Source organism: Coturnix japonica, chromosome 1 (assembly GCF_054131305.1).
Source record: "Coturnix japonica strain WE chromosome 1, WE-NBRP24, whole genome shotgun sequence".
NCBI classification, from domain to species: domain Eukaryota; kingdom Metazoa; phylum Chordata; class Aves; order Galliformes; family Phasianidae; genus Coturnix; species Coturnix japonica.
Genome location: NC_140663.1, coordinates 177,814,795 through 177,836,488, shown reverse-complemented (window position 1 = coordinate 177,836,488; position 21,694 = coordinate 177,814,795). Strand labels below are relative to the sequence as shown.

The 21,694-nt window shown below is 49.9% G+C and overlaps 1 protein-coding gene across 3 annotated transcripts; it reads right to left on the bottom strand.

Moving 5' to 3' along the window:
* Window positions 1-24: 24 nt before the first annotated feature.
* On the bottom strand, window positions 25-20,636 carry RNF169 (ring finger protein 169). 3 transcript variants are annotated; one of them, XM_015852623.2, is made up of 6 exons: window positions 20,238-20,636; window positions 12,643-12,719; window positions 8,758-8,904; window positions 7,889-8,001; window positions 6,668-6,767; window positions 25-4,981 (listed from the first exon to the last, which is right to left on the bottom strand). In XM_015852623.2, the coding sequence occupies exons 1-6, from the start codon at window positions 20,575-20,577 to the stop codon at window positions 3,821-3,823; spliced, it is 1,938 nt and encodes a 645-aa protein (XP_015708109.2). In that variant the 5' UTR covers window positions 20,578-20,636; the 3' UTR covers window positions 25-3,820. The 3 variants fall into 3 exon arrangements, with proteins under 3 accessions (XP_015708109.2, XP_085392747.1, XP_085392746.1); XM_085536621.1 differs by lacking the exon at window positions 20,238-20,636 and adding an exon at window positions 17,292-17,429; XM_085536620.1 differs by lacking the exon at window positions 20,238-20,636 and adding an exon at window positions 13,229-13,380.
* Window positions 20,637-21,694: the final 1,058 nt, after the last annotated feature.

Below are 21,694 nucleotides of genomic sequence, written 5' to 3'. Positions count from 1 at the left end.
GCAATTTCAGCACAGCCAGGCAGCTCGTTGTCAGAACCTGGTTTTATTCTGCTTTAACCTCGGCCTTTGTCCTGCAGTTAAAGTCCTCGATGCCGTTATAAGGTACACAGGATTTGCACATGGTTGGCATGTTTCTGTTTTGTGACAATTTTTTCACAAGCAGGATTTACTCTGTTCCAAAACGACAGAAGCCACAACATGACGGACTCTGCATGTCATTTACCCACACATTTACACATGCAAGTCAACAGTCTTTGAGCAACTCCCATCGCTTTTAAAACATTCAGATGAAGCCGCGGTGGTTCAGCTGAGACCCAAAATGACCGTAGTCTCTCACTGCTCTGATGGCAGCAGAGAACACTAAAGCACAACGATTTAAAGCGTATTGGAAAAAGTGTAGCAACATCGATATTTGTTTCAAACAGTTTGACAGTAAACACCAAGAAAACCAGGCATACATGAAACCTTTTGTCATCAGTGGAAGTTCTTCCCGTTTGCATAGTGAGTAGCTAGTTCTAGGGCTGTTCCGATGTCTTGCCGTGCTTTGAAGACACAGGGAAGATAAAAGTTTGCGTCAGAACTGCACTGCGCGTGGAGATGGATCCAGTGCTGAGCAGTGCTCCAGGAAATGCCCTGCAGCTCTCAGTCATGGTGACATCCCAACAGTCATGGTGACATCCCACATTGTCATGATTACATCCCACACCGTCATGATTACATCCCAGACCGCCACAGTGACATCCCAAACAGTGACATCCTGCACTGTCACATCCCAACAATCGCGGTAACATCTGACATCATCACGGTGACACCCCAGACAACCACGGTGACACAGAAACAATCCTTAATGGGCCCTGGTTTTCCTGGGGGATCGTTTCCAGCCGTATCCCTGTTAGGGATGCGTGGGGATGGGTTCTGTAGGGTCAGGAGATGGCGAGGAGCTGGGAGCCCTGTGGGGCTGCTGCCCCCCGGAGCAGCGCTGAAGGCTTCAGTTTAACATCAGCGATAGTCTTTAAGGCTTCTACCTCCTCCTTGCTCTCATTGATACAATACAAAGAAGCGCTTGTTCAAGCTATACTTCGTGACTACTGTGCACTGCATGTACAATAGCATTGGAAGAAAAATACTGACAATATAGAACAACATCATACAATCATCTTGCATCATCCTTTCTTTTGGCACTTTTCCTTCGTTTCTCTCTTCTCACCGACTCTGAGCACGAACCGTTCTGTACATCTGATCCCATGCAGAGGGCTCCAAAGTGTCCGAGCTGCTTTGCAGAGCCAGGTGGCGTCTTTGGCAGATTTGGTTGCTGGATGACGGCACCCCACTCCTCCCAGGGAGGTGCAGGATGGTGGGATATGGTGAGAGGACACCCAGGTGCCAGTGCTGTCCCATGGGCTGCCCCCAGTCCCCAAGAGGAGGTGACTGCAGGAAGGATGAGGGTCAGGAGCTGCTTCCCAGGAGGCGCAAACCAACGGTTGGTCCCATCTCAGGGTCTCTGCAGATCCTGTGCTGCACCCAGCGCTCAGCAAGAGGTATTCTGCTTCTCTGCTGGTGTTGTTTGTGGCCACCACCCGCCCATGACAGCAAGGGAGGCTGGGGATTTCTGCTCTTATCAGTGAAATGATACACTGCTCCTTTTTGTGCAAGCTACGGACAACATCTGGAGGTCTCCTTCCATCCCAGCGCAGGTGGGGCTGGGTTTTAAGGAAGCCAGCTGCTGCTGAAGCCATGTATTTAATGCATAAATATTTATGTAACTCGTCTTTAAGAAAAAAAAAAAAAGAAAGATATTTAAGAAGACACTGGCTTGGTGCATTGGGCTCCAAAATCGTTCTTAAGAAGGGAAAGAAGGGATGCATTCAGCTTGGAAACCCCAAGGAAATGTGGGTTTTGCTGTGCATGTTTGCTCTGAGAGTACTGAGGACCAGAAAAGAGAAAGGAGGAAACCGTTCAGGGCTCCAGGATTAACCATGAGCAAAGGGCAGCGACGAGATCTAAAGTTAACAGGAAAATTTAACTCACGGGAGGAGAATAAAATCGCTGTGAGTTTCCATTCTGAGTTTATCCTACAGAAACCACTGCAGAGGGCAAATTCAGGCTGTTGCTGTTGATCTCCACATTGCTCCTCTGGGTCAAATTGGGGCTCCAATTGCTTCATTTCCTTCCATCTCAATACATGATTCGAGTCCAAAGAGCCGTCAGGGAGCAGGGATGGTCCCAGAGATCAGGGAGCATCCAGTTGGTGCGCGAAGGAGATACGGATATAGATCTATATATTATGGAATCACTGCTATAAGCTTTCTCAAAACAAAAGTGTCCATCTGTTGAAATATAGTATTTAAAATATATAAAATTTTATCCATTAAAATATAAGTTTTCTTTAAAAAAAAAAAAAAATTAAAAAGAAAAATCCAGTTCCATTAGGAAAAAGCGTCAGGGTCCTTGCGGTCACACAAGGAAGGGAAAAACAGAATCAGTTCCTTTCTTTCTTTCTGTTTTTAAAGAGGAAGACATTCAGCTGTTTTCTTTTTAGATAGGAGGAATTTGGGCAACGGCGATTCTCTGGGATCGGTCACAGCGAGCTGTCCCACGCTTCAGGTCCATCCTGCACAACTCATCCCCCCGAATACACTGCAAAGCAGCACCCGTAGATGGAGCTGAACTGATTCTTCCTGAGCTCAGCTCCTTGCAAGAACCCAAGGATCACTTTGGATGATGGGGAAGAGAGGGGAAAGGCAGGGGGTGCTGAGTGTGGCTGTCACCAAAGGCACAACTCTACCCCACCAAACCCAACAGCTCCCCCAGCCTCCAGCAGCCCCGTGCCCAACCTTATACCTTGAAGAAGCTTTACGTAGCACATTGCTCACTTGAGCTGCTACTGGTTTAAGCAATAGCGAGTGTGGCTTGTACTCCCTGCATCCCATTGTACACCCTCTGCTACCATCCCACCCCTGTTGCACACATCCTGTGCTGGGAGAGGCCAGCCATGCTCCCTGTGTTGCACCTGCATGTTGCCCAGAACCGGCAATGCCTGCCCCCTCCTTCCCAACATCATGGCAGCATTTCCTTTTCTGGGCTTCATCATTTAGCAGGGACAGGGTGAAACCCAGGGGAGAAAAGCCACATTGCTCCTTGGGTTGCAGTGCTTGGAGGACGGCTCCCATCTGCTCTCTGCCCCATCATTAACATGAACATACAAGTTCCTATAATGCTTTTCTATAAAAACCTGATTTTACAACATTTTTTTCACCACGTTTGGCCTTCTACTTGTAGAAGACAACCTCTGATCTGCACTGCTGGTGCAGCCAGCGAGATACATTCATTGGTCAGCACTGCAGGTGGATCCCCTGGTCCCTCCTGCAAAACCCAGGATGCGACCAGCCTGGTTTCCTCTGCAAGCAGAGCTCCGATTTCTCCTGGAACAAGGACATGACAATGAATGGATGAGGTCCTCCATAGAACAGCTGAGGCTGGAAGGGACCTCTGCGTCCCACCTAGCAAGGAAGAGTGTGCACAGGACCGAGGCAGCCTGTGCAACCAACCCTTCCAGCCAGGACAACCACCAGCTGCACTGCAGTGCATTCACAAGATGCCAGACCTCTCTCAGACCAATGGACCAGCCAGGCTGGAGGAACTTTTCGTCTTTTGTTTAAATCTGGAAGGACTCTGGCTTCTCTCTGAACTGGACCTCGAATGTCTGACCACTGAAATGAAAAACGACGGCGTGGGTGAAAGTATGACAAAAAATAGCTTTCCTATACGATAATTTGATAAACCTCATTGTCCTCTAGAAAGGCAACATCGTCCACCAGTGCTACTTGGCACCCAGAGTGCTCTTCGACCGCAGCAGGTACCGATCCACCCTGACTTTCCGCCTATCCACTGTCCTGTTCTCGCTGTCGAAGATGCGCTGCAGGTGCAGGGCCAACCTCCTGTCCTCCTCCTCCTGCTGCAGCTTCTGCTCCACCTCTCGCACCAGGCGCTCCTCCAAGCCTGGCTCCCCTGCTGTGTGCCTCAGTCTTTTGACAGAGCCGTTATGCTCCAAGTGCTTTGTTTTGCAGCGTCTCTTCCGTCCCCGTCGTAACGCTGGCTGTTGTTCACTGATGATGTTCTCAACGGAGTTGCAGGTGTTGTTCTGCACGTTGATCAGCTCGCTGTTGTTCAGGCATTTCAGCTGCTTCTTCCCCGATAGAACCCCCAGAGTGCTGCTGTCTGGCACCCCCATGACCCTTCTGCTCAGTGCTTTGGGGCCAAGATTAAGACAGGATTTGTCCGTGAACACGTTGGTTTTGATTTCGGGGGCTTCGGATACACGCGCATGCAATGGCGCTGCATTCAACCGCATCTCTGGTTCAGCACTGTTGTCCGTTGTTAAGGCCTGGGAATCCCTGTTCCTCTCACTCCCTCTCTTCATCTCGCTGATAGAAGGAAGGAAATCCAGCTCAGGGTGAAGGTCTCCTGTCACATCCGGCAGCACCTGATCATCCTGAATCTGGGAATGCTCCTTATGGGTGACATCAGGAAGTGTAACGTCCTCCCCAGGCTCTGAAGCCAATGACGTTAGAGTCGCTTTCGAGAGAGTCTTTTTAATCTGGCGCTCCTGAAAGATCTGCTCCCATTTTTTCAGTATTCTGGGGCTGGCCTCGTAGGTGGTCGGTTTCTGCAGACTCCGACTGAGGTTCCTCGGAGTGGATTTTATGATGAGAGGGCTGAGGACGCGGCCATCAGGAAGCCTCTTGGGAGGCGTGCATGGGGAGCAGACGATGGGCTTGAAGTGGTTGAGCTCTTCTGAGATGCTGTCGTTGCTCTCGGGGCTGATGGATCGCTCTGGTTTGTGCAGGGCTGAGAGAGAGGACACGGGGTTGAGGAGTGGGCGCTTCTCCGCCGTCAGGTCTGGGGCAGAGAGGCAGCGGTTGTTCTGGGTGGAGGAGAGGACTCCCAGCAGAGGTGTTGATGCGCTGGTGATGGGTGGGACCTACAAGGCAAGGTTTGGCTGCTCAACAAGCTTGTCATGGAGAAGTGAATAAACAAATATAGGCAAGGAAAAGGGGAGAAATGTGGCATGAGGGGCATGAGGCTGAAGCTCAGCTCCTCCTCTATGCAGTCTGGTTACAGCACGTGTCACCGCCAACACTGGACATAAGCAAGATCCCAGCACCATTACAGAATCACAAAATGGTTTGAGTTGGAAGGGCCCATAAAGGCCAACTGATCCTACTCCCTGCAGTGCACAGGGACACTTCACAGCTCCATCAGTGCTCAGAGCCCATCCCCTGACCTTGAGTGTCTCCACAAACAGGGCATCCACCACCTCTCTGAACAGCCTGTGCCAGTGCATCACCATCCATTTGGATGATGGACTAGATGATCTTATAGGTCCTTTCCAACCTTGTGATTCTATGATTCTATCATAGAACAAAAAAACAAGAATCAGAACAAAAAACTTTTCCTTCTATCCAATCTAATATCTGGGTCTCAAATTTATTTTAGTGTTAGAAATGCTCTTTGGGCCACTGGGATAGGGCAAATGGCAACCCATTGTTGGAGAAACAAAGCTGAGGAGCCCCAGCACTGTCCTGGTTGCAGGAAGGTGCTTTCCTCAAAGGTAATGATCATCAGAAGGCTCTTTGCTCGCTAGCATGGCAGAGGTGAGCAAGAATGAATACTTGGCCTGGGTTTAACACACTCCTCTTCAAAAAGTTGCTTGTGTGCCATAAGCAGATCAGAGGAATCTCCCTGAGCATTCCCCATGCATAGTGCCATTCCTGGGACAATCTCTGGCAGACCTGAAGAGCAGCGTTTCTTGTCATCTCCTAATGCTGCTCTATCCAGGATGTGCCAGAACCCACCCATAAATTAATCTAACATAAAAGCTGCACATAACCAAACGTAAATGGTTCCTACTGGCTTGTTTTGGTTTGTGGGACATCCCTGCAGCACAGCTTTTATTGGGCCTTGCTTGAAAAAAATGAATGGCCTGAGAGGGCAGCTCAGACACAGACCCTCCCTTTGAGCTCAGTTAAGTTTAGATGGGATTTGGACCAAGCTTTTAACAAGAGACTCAAGACCATGGTCCATGCCCACTGAGACACAAGGCCTGGTGCACAGTGCAACAGATGTTGTTAATTCCCTGGATCTGTGGGAAGAAAGACCAGGCTGACTCTTCCCATAGCAAAGAGTTCAGTGGAAGCACTGAAGAAAGCATGCTAGCACCAGGGGAACAATGAGTTTTGCTCTGCTTAAGCAACTTCTTACAACTCTGAGCAACTTTTTAAGCACCTTTGAACTAATAACAGGGAAGAAAGTAGGAGGAAGAGAGGATTTTCTTCTAAACTGTTATGATGTTTTCCTTTAACTTGCCAGGGCATCAGCCTTGGAAAGAAAATGAATTACAAAACAAAGGAACGAAGAGAGCTCTTCCAATTTCTAGTTATCCCACAACACTAACAAACAGCTTGGTAAGCTGTCTGCTCTCCTGCCCTGTAATTTCGAACCTGGCAGGTTTTTATTGTAAGCTGCAAGGAGGTGACTGGCCCAGGGCAATAACACCAGCACAAAACCAGTATCTGATATCTCCAGATTGCTGGCAATGCATGACCCCAGATAAAGATGTGACACATCAAACCCTTCCCCGCCATGCACTGTTGGGAACAGGTGATACCTTTGTTTTGTTGGCTGGGGCCGATCTCTGCCTGCTCTTTGATCTCTCCTGGATGGTGTCATTGCAGCTCCGACTCCTTTCCACCTTGGAGGTCAGGTTCCTGAAAAGCAGTTGTGTGAACACGTGAGATTGCTTTTTATCTTGGGAGCAACATGCTGAATATTCCCAGCAGAAAGGACACCTGAAACCTGGAGCAGGAGGGAGCACATCTGTGCAAGCAGAACCCAAACCCAGAGGTGGGTGTTTGATGGGAACAGCTGGCTGCCACCCACCTCTATGCCAAGACCTCATGGACTGCTGAATGAAGCCATCAACCAAAAGCAGTTGGGGTGCATTATCTCTGTAGGTCACTTCCAACCAAGGGAATGTATATATATATATATAAGGTATATAACTTGCATATTATGCAGAAATGTCATGGGTGACTGCAATGGTTTTGTGATGGTTGGATTGGATGGTTGGACTGGATGATCTTAGTAGTTTTTTCCAACCTTGATGACTCTCTGATTCTAAATAATCTTGATAAGAGTTGCCATCAGGCCACAAGCCCTGCAGGGCTGTGGGTGCTGCCTGCCTCACTTCAGGGTGATGCCACAGCACTGAGCAGATGCTGTAAAGGGTTTTGGCCACGGAAACCTGGAATGGCAGCTCTGCACCACAGCACCTGAGTCCTCCCTGGAGCACCAATCTGTGTAGAGGGGCTCTGTGCTAAATACCCTGACACCTCTAATCCTTGTAACTAACTGAGGTCAGAGTTAATGACAGCGCTATGGAAGCCCGTGTGGTGCTGCTGGTGAGAAGTCACACCATGTTATTCAGCTGCTTGCAGTGCTTCATGCAGCAGCTCTCACTGATAACTGGCTTGGGGCAGATGCTGCCTCTTAGCACGTGTGCTGGAGACAGATCCAGCACTCGAATCCAACATAAAGAATTCTGTACTTCTGAGCTTTGTAACTTAACTCTACAGTGAGTAATTTTTCAGCTTCACGGGTTGAACAGTAAATGCATCCCAGGATTTTACAGCAGGCAGGAGGTAATCAGACAGATGCTAACTTTACCAGTTCTTACATTCCAGAATAGTGGCTGCTTTTTCTGGATTGCAACAACCCTTTTAATTAAGCTCAAAGAGTCTCAGGTGCATTTGAAACAACAGCAAGAAGAACAAGCCAGTTACATCTGTAATGCACATTAATCAGCCTCTATGGAGTCTCAGCATCTTACCCTGAAAGGAAAGCGAAGGAGTAGGCACTGGTCTTGGAAACGAATGCTGACCGATGTGTCTGCTTGCCTTGGAATGGTTCTTCATTTTCTGAATCCGAGAGACGTTCAGGAAACTGAAGTCAATCAAGGAAGTGTTAGTTGACATATACGACAAAAAGAATCACTTGGAAAGTAAAGATCTTTTCTTGCAAAGGTATTAATATTCCAAAAGCCCCCGATGTGATGACACCTCAAGGATATAAACTACGAATGCAACCTCCCAGCGGATGAATATGCTCATGCAGTTCTCTTCACTGGAGCTGAAAGAGCTCGAGTCCCCAAAGAACAAATAATGCAAAAATAAGCACACAGCTCCTATGTATGAAAGGCCATTTAAAGATCAAGCACTGGATGAGCAGTAAACTTGAGAAAATCCTACAACAAAGGTACAATGGGACCATAATCCTCTACCAGTCCTTAATTCTTAAGAGCATTTCCTATGGAGTCTCACAACTGGCAGGAGAAATAGGCACTGTACAACCACACTTGTGGAGACATGCTCTGGGAATGGCCGTGTGCCACCTCTGCATGTCCAGTGCAGCTGCACCTTCAGTTGTGAGCAAACTGGGAGGAAGAAGTAGAGACAAACCTCCAGAAAGACACCTGTGGTCATTGTAAACCTTCTTAGAAGACAGGTCTTGTTAGTATGAGTCTTAGTGAACCATTAGCTTGTATCCTTCAGGGCTATAGAGAAATCAGTCCTGGAAAGCATGCAGAGTCAAAGGAAGAAATGCCTTAAGAAACCTAACTCCTGCTCCAGGGTTGAATCTCAGCTGTATTTCACCTGGTTGGTGTCTCCGACGCAGACTGGAAAGTACAAGCTTACTTACACACTCTTGGTTCACTTTGAGCACGAGAGATTCCTCTTTTTTCTGCTGTTCTTCCATTTTTCGTTTCCCTACTTCCACGTCATCTAGCATGAGCTTGTGAATCAGGTCCTCAGAAGCTTTTTCTTCTTGTACCTTTTCTTCTCTCAGCTGGAAACAATGACAAAAAAGACAACATAATTGAAATGCCTTAAGTTCCACACCTGGCTGTCAACAGTGATTTTCCAGCAAAAGTTTGGCCATAATATTTAATTCTGTGTCTCCATTTCTCTGCTCTGCCTCCCTCACCAGCCATCATGGGAAGACTCCTTTCTTTCTACATCTACACAAAGCAGGGATATCATTGCAAATCAGCAAAGGCAAAGATGCAATGTTTGACAATGAGTTCTCTGCCAGACTGGTTTCTAAACTAGAGACAAAAGCTTCTGTCTACTCATGGATCATCACACTACAAATTAGGAGGACAATGCATATACACAATAGTTTCGTGCAAGCTACGTTTCAGCCTTCAAATGGACTGCAACACTACACACACAGCTTGTCAGGTATGCAGACAGCACCATTCAAATTCACACTTGTAAGTTATGGCAATCCTCACGCTATGTAAACTTCTGCTGTTTCATGGATGTGTTGGGATGGAGGAGACCCAGAGAGACCATCCAACTTAGAATCAGAGTATCTCAAGTTGCGAGCAACCAACCAACTCTCAACTCCACCCAACCCCAAACCCTGTGGCTGACAGTGATGTCCCAGTGCTCCCTGAGCTCTGCCCTCCTGGGCACAACTCAATGGCTGCTTTTAACCAGCTCAGGTGGACCCTTCATTTCCATCAGCCCTTCCTGGCCAGACTGTGCCTACACTGAGGCTTCGGCCCTCCTGAAGCAAAAGGTTACCCTAACATGGTCATAGATGGATGAGCTGAGAGGGGATGTGCTGCTCAGAGCCACCACACTGTCTCTTAGAATCACAGAATCATTAAGGTTTGAGGAAGGAACAGGGACACATTCAGGAACCTTTGGGACAGGTTTGACCCTGTCCCATCCCCACTGTGCCCACTGACCATGTCCCTCAATGCCACATCCACACAGCTCTGGAGTATCTCCAAGGATGGTGACTCTTCACAGTATGTGAAGAGATTTGGTGACATTGCAACAACAACTCGCTTTTCCAATAATATGCTCTGCTTCTCTTCCCTGTCTCAAGGTTAAAAAATAAGCATGGACAGGTGAGTGAACCCATCTCAGAAGCTGAAGAATAAAAACTGGGTTTACAGCGCATTACACAAAAAGCAAAGTGTAATTTTTAGATGAGGAAGGAGCCAAATCCTACTGAATCCGAACCTACAGGGATGAGGGAAGGAGGAGGAGGAGAGAAGGCAGAAAGCAGCATAAAAAACCTCAGCTGGCTGATGGTGGGTGTGCAGCAAATGGTTCCAAAGACAGATTTTGCTTCTGGTTTAGCAATGCTTGAAGACACATCTTTGAAATCCTGATCTATTAATAATCTGAAGCGAGAACATCATCTGACTGAGAGAGATCACTGCCACATGATTCAGACCTGGGGTGTTGCTGCACATTCTGGGAGGTTTCTGCAGTGTTTCTGTGCTTCTTTTTGGGGCAACTGAAATCTCACCCAACAATTCCATCCCTTCCATATGAATGGAAGGAGCTAGATGGGAATCTTGGCTTACAAAAATCAAACCCAATTCCCTAATGTAAAGCCACAATCTTACATAACAACAAGGAGAAGCCAACAGCCAAACATCCTCAAAATGCCAGAGGAACGTTCAAGCATCTCCTTTACACAGATGAGGAAGTGAGAGGTGCTGGTGCATGTTTGTGTGGCAGCTCCTTTCTGAAGTCAAGCAGCATTTGCAGGGACTCCTGCAGCCCAATGCAGGCTGACTGTGACTCAGCTGCCTATCTGAACTTGGTATGTTCTATGTGAAGTTAGTCGTTGCATGATCAGAATTGGGAAATGGTGACCAAGTACCCACTAGCCAGGAAGCCTGTCCTGCAGAGATGCTGTACAGTTACACGGGAAAGAAGATGGTTTAATCTCTGCACAGAATTAAATCATAGAATAGAATCACAGAATCATTTAGGGGTGGAGAAGACCTCCAAGATCCCCAAGTCTAATCCCAGCCCACCCCCACCATGCCCACTGACTGTGTCCCTCAGTGCCACATCTGCCCTTTATATGAACATCTGCAGGGATGGTGACACCACCACCTCCCTGGGCAGCCTGTACCACTCTTCTGGAGAAGAAATTTCCCCCAGTATCCAACCTGAACCTCCCCTGATGCAACCTGGGGCCATTACTTGCAGATCTGGACAAGGCTGGAGGCACCTGGAGAGCATCCTCTCTGTTTAGCACAGCAAGCCTACATGCACCTGGGGACACGGAGCCCCCTCTGATCACACCAAGAACTTCCCCACAGGGAGAAATGAGCAGTTCTGCCTCAGACACCAGGAAAACCTGCAGAAATGATGAGCTGGCTCCCAAACCACGGTGGGAATTCTCTCCCTCAGTTACCAGGATATTCATAATACCCTGGCACGGTCTGCTGCTAATACCTACATGAAAAGCTTGCTTTCTTCTTTAAGTAGAACAGACTCGTCCTCCAGGTTCCAGTGAAAATAAATTCAGTTGCCAAATACGGTGATGCACGTTTAAGTTAATTAATAAACCAGACTTTTGTTTCTAAGTAATTCGTCTTGCACTGCTGCCTAATCCAACACCTCTTCAACAAAGCGCCTCAGTGTTGCTAGAAGAACCACAGCAGACGACATACACAGCACAAATAGGCTGAACCAAAGAAGTTTCCATTCCTTACCATCAATTAACCAAAGGCTGCAATCAAAGTGATCCTAACAAGGTTGCGCTACTAATTGCACACATGGAGGAGAAGGAGAGAAAAAACCCTCCCCCTTTTTAAAATTCCACATGTGTGATTTTAATACAGGCATTCCCTGAGTAGATGTTTACCTGAAATACCACCTAAACTGTATTTTCCTGCTGAGTCAGTGTATGAGGTTATCTTTCCATCTAAACATCCCAGCTCTTTCTATGTTGTTGAGGCCTTCAAACAAAGCCCAAAGAAAATGTTATCAGTAACAAATCTGCTCCTTCTCCCCAGCAGACAAACCAAACAGTGGGGAACATCCCACAGCAGAACCCATCAAGGTTCAGCACCAGCAGTACCGTGCAGGAGTCCAGGCATACAGTGGGACCATGGTTATGGGATTAAAGCAATTGGGAATGGAAATGATTAGGTGCTTAGTTACATCAGTCCTTGCTTTTGCCATAGTGTTTCTTGCTTCAAATTTCCACACGTGACAAGCCATTGGAGGCATTACATAAGAATCATGGTATAGTTGGGTTGGAAGGGGACCTTAAAGGTCCTCCCAGCCTCACCCTTACTATGGGCTGGTTGGCCCTACCAGCTCAGGCTGCCCAGGGCCCCATCCGTGGCCTTGGGCATCTCTAGGGATGGGGCCCCCATATATCTGTGCAGCCCACGCCAGAGAATTTCAGTGACTTAGGTTCAAACAAGCCCATTTTTTAAATGGACCAAATGCAAAATTATCTACGGAATTGCCTCCAGGGATATGGATGCTCTCACAAACCCTTCTCAATTGAGGTCCACCAAGGACGGTCCATCTCCAGGCTCTGGAAGGCGGCCCAGGGCAGCAGGAGCTGGCTTCTGCACGCCTGGCTGCTGCCAACACCTCCCTGAGCTGGCTGAGCAGCAAAAAGGGAATAAATGACCTTTGTTACAGTGCAGGGATAAAAAGCCCTTCGAGCCTCCTTACAGGTAGGATGGCATTCCTGCTGGAAACCCATGTGATTCTGGAAGAAAAACTGCAGTTACACATAGTACTGTACCTTCCTTAGCTGGCTTTCATATTCTTCTCGAAGTTCCCCCGGTTTACTTAATTTGATGGGTGCTCTGAATATAAAATCTGAAAGAAGAGAGAAAGGAAGCACGTTTTAATGCAGGGTGTTGGGCTGCCCATCTTTGCTCCTCTGTTGCCCTGCTGCTCACCAAAGGTTTTTGCAAATGGGGTTGGTAATGCAGATAGAACGCAGTGAACGTGTGTCCACAATGCAGCTGGGGTTGGCTTTTCCCAGCACGACTATACCCACAGTGCTGGTTTAGGGAGTGTTTTCTGTCCCAAAACACCACCACCATGTTGGCCCTAAGGGATGATTTCCAGTGTGGAAGTGAGCACATGGCTGGCATCTATACTTTGCTGCAATTTGCCTGTTTTGCCACCAAAAACCTGACTGCATGTTTACCCATCAGCCTTGTGCCCATGTGCACAGCACAGCACCCCAGTATAGCCCCGAGCTGATGGCTGCTTGCATCTTTCTGGCTTTTAAATTCACTAACAAAACTCCCACAGCTGAGCTGCTGGTGATGGAGTGGGAATAGCAATCCTACATCCTCCTTGGCCCCAGAAACACCTACAGTGTGTTATACGCCTCTGCTTCATCACATCCTAACTTTGGGTGCCACCATTAATCTCAGCTGGAGGTGCTGGCTCGATGCCGCCCTACACGCTGCCAAGCAGAACAATGGCAATGTGTGAGACTCAAGCAAATGCCTCTTGGTTGGCTTTGCAACAGAATTCCTGCCTGGTTCCTCTCCTTAAGGATCTGCAGAGGAGCAGAAATGGTCCCTGTGTGAAGGGTTGCAAGGAAACCTGGTTGGACTTGATGATCTTTGATGTCTTTTCCAGCCTGGGTAATTCTATGAAACGCTGGCACTGGGATGTGTGCTTTGCTTCGAGGATGATATTCACACCAAAGCCACAAGTCAACGTCAGCATCTGCTCCTCGATGTTTGCAGACAGGGCTTCCATCCTGTTGTGCTCAGTCACAAGAATACAATGGATTCCTGCACTGTTTGAGAGGACAATGCACTTTCTGTTTTTGAATCTTCCCAATTTTAGCCCTCCAAAGTCAGCACTGCAGCCAGGCTCTGTTCTCCAACATAGGCAGCACTTGGAGAATATTACGTGCAGGTGGAATATAAAGATGCTTAAACAGTCACCTCGGTGCAGAAAGCCTTTGGTTCCTCATCCTGCAGCCAAAGCTCCAGTCTGGGTGAACTTTAGACATCCCTTCCAACTCATTGGATTCTACTATTGTGATTCCATGGGCTGTACTGCTTGCACAGATGCTCTCAGCAATGTCTGCCACCTCCTTTTCCCCTTTGCTCCAAGCAGAAACAATCAAAATCTTGAGGTTTTCACAGCTTTTCCTTCCTCCTCCCAGCAGCTGGTGATCTGCTCTGCGGAATGAGATCCTGATGCTTTCAAAGCACAAAGTTTTCTGGCTGTGAATGCAGAGAGGTTTGCAAACAGGATTCTGATGGGAGTAATTAACTCACTCGATGTGGTTTATTAAGTAATTCTATAAAGACACGCCAGTGGTATCTTTCATACATATCATAAGCAGCCTGTGATAGCTGGGTATAGGATAATCTTGATCCCAGCATATGAGTAACAAAAAGGCTTTGCCTTATCCATTCAGAATCACTCAAAACCCCATACCAAACTAGCCTGGGTATAACCACTACTGGGTATAATCATTACAAGAATGATGATGCACCATCTGCTGAAATAGTATTTTTCAAGAGATAATGATCAAGTGCCATGCCACAACAGTCTCCCACAGTCACTGGGACTGGTTTAGGGGCGGCCCTAAGAGCTCTCTTCATTACTGATTTGAATGGTAGATCAGAAAGAGTTTAAGTGCCATGGATGACTGCAGCACAGAAGAGTGAGGCTCAAGGCACAGGTGTTAACTGCCCCTGAAGACACGGCCTTGTCATAATCATGCACATTCTCATACAATATTCACATTCATCATACAATGATAGAATGACCTGGGTTGCAAAGGCCCACAGCGCTCACCCAGCTCCAACCCCCTGCTGTGTGCAGGGTCACCAACCAGCAGCCCAGGCTGCCCAGAGCCACATCCAGCCTGGCCTTGAATGCCTGCAGGGATGGGGCATCCACAGCCTCCTTGGGCAACCTGTTTACATGTCCTTTGTTGGACAGCCTTAAATTTAACACATGCCATCAAGCTGCCATGAAGAACTGCTGTTCACACTGTGTGCAAAGACTTTGTTGTGACTGCACTGTGCTCTCTGGGAAAAAGAAAACTGGAGACAGGCTGCAGAAATGGCAGGAAATGAAGGAACCACCAGGAAATGCTCAGGACTGGTCTAGGCCGGCGGGCTGAAAGGGAAATCACAGCCAAAACATTCAAGAGGAAGGACGAGGAAGTCATGCTCCAGGCCTGGCAATTAAAAACACCCTCTTATAAAGGGATCGGTTATTAATTGCTCTGCAGAGCTACTGGGCAGAACAGGAACAAAGGCAACCAACTGATTTTACAACAAAGGAGATTTTGATAAGATAGCAGGCAAAGTTTTCCATGCGTTCAGATCCTTAAACAAAGGTGGCCATGGAACCCCTTATGGAGGTGTTTTCCCCAATGGGTGACCCATGTGTCTATAAGGAATGACTGAGATACATCCATCCTGCTTTGGTAGAAAGCAGCAGGCTTCCTACAGCCCTTCCAAAAGCACCTGCTGCTCTCTAAGTCCTCTCTGCCCCCTGACCACCTTATTACCACTCCTGATCAAGCTCATTGGCCCCTCTGAATTGAATTTCAGCCTCTCTGCTCACTTCTCCTCCAGTTCTCCAAATTCTTGCAGCATATCTGTACTGTCTGCTGGTAACATCAGGAGTGAGAGGCAGAAACTGACACATGCTGGTGAAGCTGGTCTTGTGCTGAGATGACAAAGCCGAGCTCTCATCTGCTTTTCCTTCCACAAGACTCCTTCTGTCTGTCTGGATGCCAGGTAGACTGCTGTCCTTGGAGAACACCGAGCATCCTTATTTTCTTGCAGCCTGGCCTGAGCAGCTCACCAAGAGCACGTCTGTTCATCTCGGCTGGCTGAACCTTCCAACACCCACTGTCTCCACATCCTGCCCTGCTCCCAGCCTCCCATCTGCTGCACCTATCGGTTTCCAAGGCTTTCAATAGGTAACTGTTTGGCTAGGAGAAATCCCACTCAGCCAAGCAACTACAAGCGTTACCCCATATCACTGCATCTTCAGTTCAACATTTGCTCTTAGAGCAGCATCCACGGGTGCGTTTCCAGATGCAACTCATCACCGGAGATGCCCACAGAGCAGGGAGATGACACATAGGCCAACCCACGTTCTTCTGGTGGGGCAGCTGGAGGCCACCAGGAGATGGCATAGGGGCTTTAAGGGCAGAGAGATTGCCTCAGTCCTGCTCACCTCCAGCCAGTTCTGTTGAGCGAGTGTCACAACAAGGACTTTGTCTTCATACCTGTTTGCACAGCACATAACCCCTGATCCCAGCTGCAGCCTCCACAAGTCCACTGTTATGCAGGAATTCCATTGAAGGATACAAAACAAGAGTGGAAATCAGAAGCAGTTAGCCCATTTAATCTGGAATAATCCAGCTATGTCAAGAGGTAGCAACTTTCATGGGCTTGTAGTAATTTAAAGAATATATAAACAAAGTAGTTTCATAAATCGGTTCTGTGTATTTCAAGTGATACAGTTCAGCGTATCAGCTTCTTGCTTGTTTGATAACAGAATGGTGAAGCTGGGGGCACCTCTGGTCCCTCTGCCACCCAGAGCAGGATGCCCAGCCCCACATCCAGGTGCCCTTTGGAGATGACGTCCTTGGTTTGGAGATCACCTTGTGGTTTAATTCATGCCTGCCATCAGGCACCATGGAGAAGAACCTGGCTGAACTGCCCTTATTGCCTCCTCTCAGGTATCTGTGCACAACTGGAGGTCCTCCCAAACCTACCACAATCAACAGAGATGTTGCAATAAAGACAAGCAAAATGCAAAGTGACACGACGTGCAACCAGAAAGGTTCCTGCAAGCACATCAGCAGCAAAAGGCAGACTAAAGAAAACATCATCCTGCTGCTTGGTGTGCACGGTGCTGATGCCAAAGGACGTGGAAAAATGCTGAGATGCTCAATGCCTCCTTTGCCTCAGTCCACATGGAACAGCCCCAGGAAGCTCCATGCCGTTTCCCTTGGGAACAAAGATGTAATGAGCACAAACTGGAACAAGACAAGTTCCTCTGAATGAATCAGAGTGGTTAAGCATTGGCACAAGTTACCACGAGAGGCTGCAAAGTCTCCATCCTTGGGTCAGAACCCACCTGCACATGGTCCTGGCAGCGTTCTTCTGGTGGCCCTACTGAAGCAGAAGGACCCAGCTACCAACCCCAGCTAGTCTATGACTACGATAAACCTGCCTGAAGTCAAAGTGCATCCCCTGCTCTCTCTGCTTCGAGTAGGTTACCACTTGTCATCTTCATTTTCCACACTATTAGCATGACACACAGAACAAGCAGTCAATTAGCTTTACAGCTTTCAGTCTGATGCAGCCACCTGGTGCTGCTTCAGGACAGGCCTGATCTTACCAGGAACACCATTCCAGACGAGAGCTCATTCTAGCTCACCTCATTAACCGTTAATTGAACCACTCCACAGCCTTCAGTACAACCACACAGTCGGTAATTCCATGCAGCAGTTTGTCCAGCACTCGGGTAACACCACGGGCACATCCTTGTTTGAGTGTATTCTCCACATTTCTCCATGCTAAGATCCCCTGCTGTTCCCTCCAGTACATTATCAGAGTTTTAGGAGATTCAGAAAGTAAACGACAACCAATGTGACATCTCAGGCAGCGCGAGGCAAGCAGAGACCTGAAACTAATTTGTTTTTAAGTGTAAGTGTTCTTGCAGCGTGGCTGGATATTCCCATGCAGGCCGGGCCAGGGCAAGCACGGTCTTGGTGGGAGGTTTTGGGGCGGTCCGTCCTCCAGCTGCTTGGCGCAGCTCGCAGCCAGACAGCCCGTCTGTTCATCACATCCAGCAAATCCTTCCGAGTTCGCTTCCAGTGGAGGTCAGCGGGGTGAGTTCAAACCACCAATTTAAGCCGTTTCTGCTCATCCTGCCAATTTCTCCCACGGCGAATGAGAGGGTGCTGACACATGCATGAAACGGGAGCCCGGAGGTGAGGGTTGGTTGGGGCAGAGCTCAGCTGGTTAGCGGTGTCCATCCAGAGCTCAGCGCAGAGCTTGCAGCGGTGGAGAAGTGCTTGTGGTGATGCAGATGATCTGTGCCAACACTGTTGCATCCTCCCTCGGAGCATCACACTGTGCTGTCGGTGCAGACAGACGGCTCTCCATACGGGGAGGAAATGCCTTAAAAAATAACCCCTTGGAAACAACGGACTTTCTGTCAACAAAGCCTGGGACGTCCCTCAACACAAGAGCTTTCCTCTCGCGATGCAGCAGGAACTCATCCGGTGTTTACAACCCCTGGAGGTTTCCTCCATAACCATTAACTATTTGGGCAATGCTATTACAAAATAATTGGCTGCTGGCCACAGGATGTTCCGAAGTGGTGCCACCTTGGCCACGTGACACTGACCCACTTGGGACTGCCCAGTTCCTCCTGGTGCCAGCAGTGAGGGAAAGGAATGGGCCCTCCTGTCACTGGAACTGCCCTGGGGAAGGGGATGGGGGTTCTCCCATCACCAGTGTCTTTCTGAAGAAGGAAACAGTCCCTCCTGTCTCTGCTGCTGTCTTGGGGAAGGTGATGGGTCCTCCTGCCTCCCATGTGTCAGAAAGAGGGATGAGTCTTCCTGTCTCCAATGCCTATGTGGGGAATGGGAAGGGTCCTCTCATCACTGGCACCTTCCCAGGGAAGGGGATGGGTCCTTCTGCCACCAGCGCTGCCTTGAGGAAGCAGATGGGTTTCTCCCACCTCTGGTGCCTTCCTGGGCAAGAGGATGAGTCCTACCGTCACCAAGTTCTTCCCAAAGGTGACAGGTCCTACAGTTTCCTACACTGTCCCAGGGAAGCAGATTGGCCACATAGCAACCAGTGCTTTCCCAGGGCAGGGAACAGCAGTCTGAAAGCCCTCACCGCAGGCCGTGCACGGGGCTAACTCTGTCAAGCTGGGGGCTCTCCCCATCCTTACACCTTCAATAAACCCTCTGCCTGTGGGGGGGTTAACCAAATCCCCTCCACTCAACACACAACTGAGTCCCTACAACTCATCCCACCTCCCACCGCCCACTTGGAACTAACTCTGTCAATCTGGGGGCTCTCCCCATCCTTCCCCCTTCAATAAACCCTCTACCTGCAGGAGGTTTAACCAAAACCCCTCCATACAACACACAGCTGAGCCCCTACAACTCATCCCACCTCTCACTTGGGGCTAACTCTGTCAATCTGGGGGCTCTCCCCATCCTTACCCCTTCAATAAACCCTCTGCCTGCGGGAGGGTTAACAAAAACCCCTCCATACAACACACAGCTGAGTCCCTACAAATCATCACACCTCCCACCTCCCACTCGGGGCTAACTCTATCAATCTGGGGGCTCTCCCCATCCTTACCCCTTCAATAAACCCTCTGCCTGCAGGGGGTTTAACCAAATCCCCTCCACTCAACACACAGCTGAGTCCCTACATCTCATCCCACTGCCCACTCGGGGCTAACTGACAATCTGGGGGCTCTCCCCATCCTTACCCCTTCAATAAACCCTCTGCCTGCGGGGAGGTTTAACCAAATCCCCTCCATACAACACACAGCTGAGCCCCTACAACTCATCGCACCTCCCACCGCCCACTCGGGGCTAACTCTGTCAATCTGGGGGGCTCTCCCCATCCTTACCCTTTCAATAAACCCTCTGCCTGCGGGGGGGTTAACCAAATCCCCTCCATACAACACACAGCTGAGTGCCTACAGCTCATCCCACCGCCCACTGGGGGCTAACTCTGACAATCTGGGGGCTCTCCCCATCCTTCCCCCTTCAATAAACCCTCTGCCTGGGTTGGGTTTAACCAAATCCCCTCCATACAACACACAGCTGAGCCCTTACAACTCATCGCACCTCCCACCTCCCACTCAGGGCTAACTCTGTCAATCTGGGGGGCTCTCCCCATCCTTACCCCTTCAATAAACCCTCTGCCTGTGTCCCTACAACTCATCCCACCTCCCACTCGAGGCTAACTGACAATCTGGGGGCTCTCCCCATCCTTACCCCTTCAATAAACCCTCTACCTGCAGGGTGGTTTAACCAAATCTCCTCCATACAACACAAAGCTGAGCCCCTACAACTCATCCCACCTCTCACTCAGAACTAACTCTGTCAATCTGGGGGCTCTCCCCATCTTTCCCCCTTCAATAAACCCTCTGCCTGCGTTGGGTTTAACCAAATCCCCTCCATACAACACACAGCTGAGTCCCTACAACTCATCCCACCGCCCCCATAGCTCCGCCCCCCACTCACTAACCACGCCCCCAGCCCAACACCTCCCTCACCCCCCCCCACAACCGCGGCTGTTGGGGCCGAGGAGGGGGAAGGGAGGGGAGGGGCAGGAGCCGCCGCCGCACCTGGGTCCGGCAGCCGCCGCTCCGCGCCGCCTCCTCCTCCTCCTCGTCCTCCTCCTTGTGCCGTGCTGTCGGTGCGGGCCCGGTTGGCCAAACGACAAATCGGGCAGCGCAAGGCCTGGCCCTTGAGGCAGCGCTGGAAGCAAGCGAGGCACAGCGAGTGGCGGCAGGGCGGCGTCACCGCCTCCCCCAAAGCCTGGCGGCACGCCGGGCACTCCGCCTGCTCCTCCTCCTCCTCCTCCTCCTGCTCCTCCGCCCCGGTCCGCCCACGGTTCCGTCGCCGCCCGCCCCGTCGCGTACAACCCGCGGCCCGGCTCCCTGGGCCCGCCGCAGCCGCCGCCATCTTCCTTCACTATGAAGGGACTGAGAGATGAGGGGAAGCCACGCCCACTTCATGAATTATGCACGAGGTGATGCATAGTCATGAGGTAGCACCGCCCTGTATTGGCCACGCCCTCACGGTGGCTCCGCCCACCTAATTATATATTCATTAGGTGGATATATAAGCAGGGAGCTCTGCCGGGTTAGTGTAGTCGGTGGTTGTGCTTTTGTTGAGGGGTTGGGGTTGGGGTTGGGGTTGGGGTTGGGGTTGGGGTTGGGGTTGGGGTTGGGGTTGGGGTTGGGGTTGGGGTTGGGGTTGGGGTTGGGGTTGGGGTTGGGGTTGGGGTTGGGGTTGGGGTTGGGGTTGGGGTTGGGGTTGGGGTTGTGCTTTTGTTGAGGGGTTGGGGTTGGGGTTGGGGTTGTGCTTTTGTTGAGGGGTTGGGGTTGGGGTTGGGGTTGTGCTTTTGTTGAGGGGTTGGGGTTGGGGTTGGGGTTGTGCTTTTGTTGAGGGGTTGGGGTTGGGGTTGGGGGTTTAGGGTTGGGGGTTTAGGGTGTGTTGGGTGCTAGGTGCCCGATTAGGGTTAGGGTTTTGGGTTTAGGGTTTAGGGTTTTGGGTTAGGGTTTAGGGTGTGTTGGGTGCTGGTGCAGCCTGCAAAGCCAGCACAGCAGATAGAAGTGATGCCAACCAGAGGGACCTAGTCAGGATGGAGAGGTGATCCCATGCCAACCTCATGGAGTGCAACAAGGCCAAGTGCAACGTCCTGCACCTGGATTGGGGCAATCCCAAGCACATGTGGCTCCTGGAGACACTGCAGCGTCCCTGACTCCATCCTAAGGTGGGCAGCGCGGAGCTGCCTTTGTCTTCCAGACCGTCCGTGTGCTGCTCTGGTTCCGTCTGAGTCCAGATGCCCATCTGCAAGGCAGGGAGGAGCTGACAGTGTCCCCAGGAAGGCACTGTTTGAGGCTGACTTATCTGTGCTGTGTGGCATGGAGACCAGATGCAGAGCAGAGGAGGAGAGTGTGTCCTGCTCTGGTTCCATCTTGGTGCTGATTCCCATCTGCAAGGCAGAAGGGAAGGAAGAAAGGAGCAGCCTCCTGCCCTGCTTTGCTGTGCTACTTACCCCTGCACAGCCCTGCTC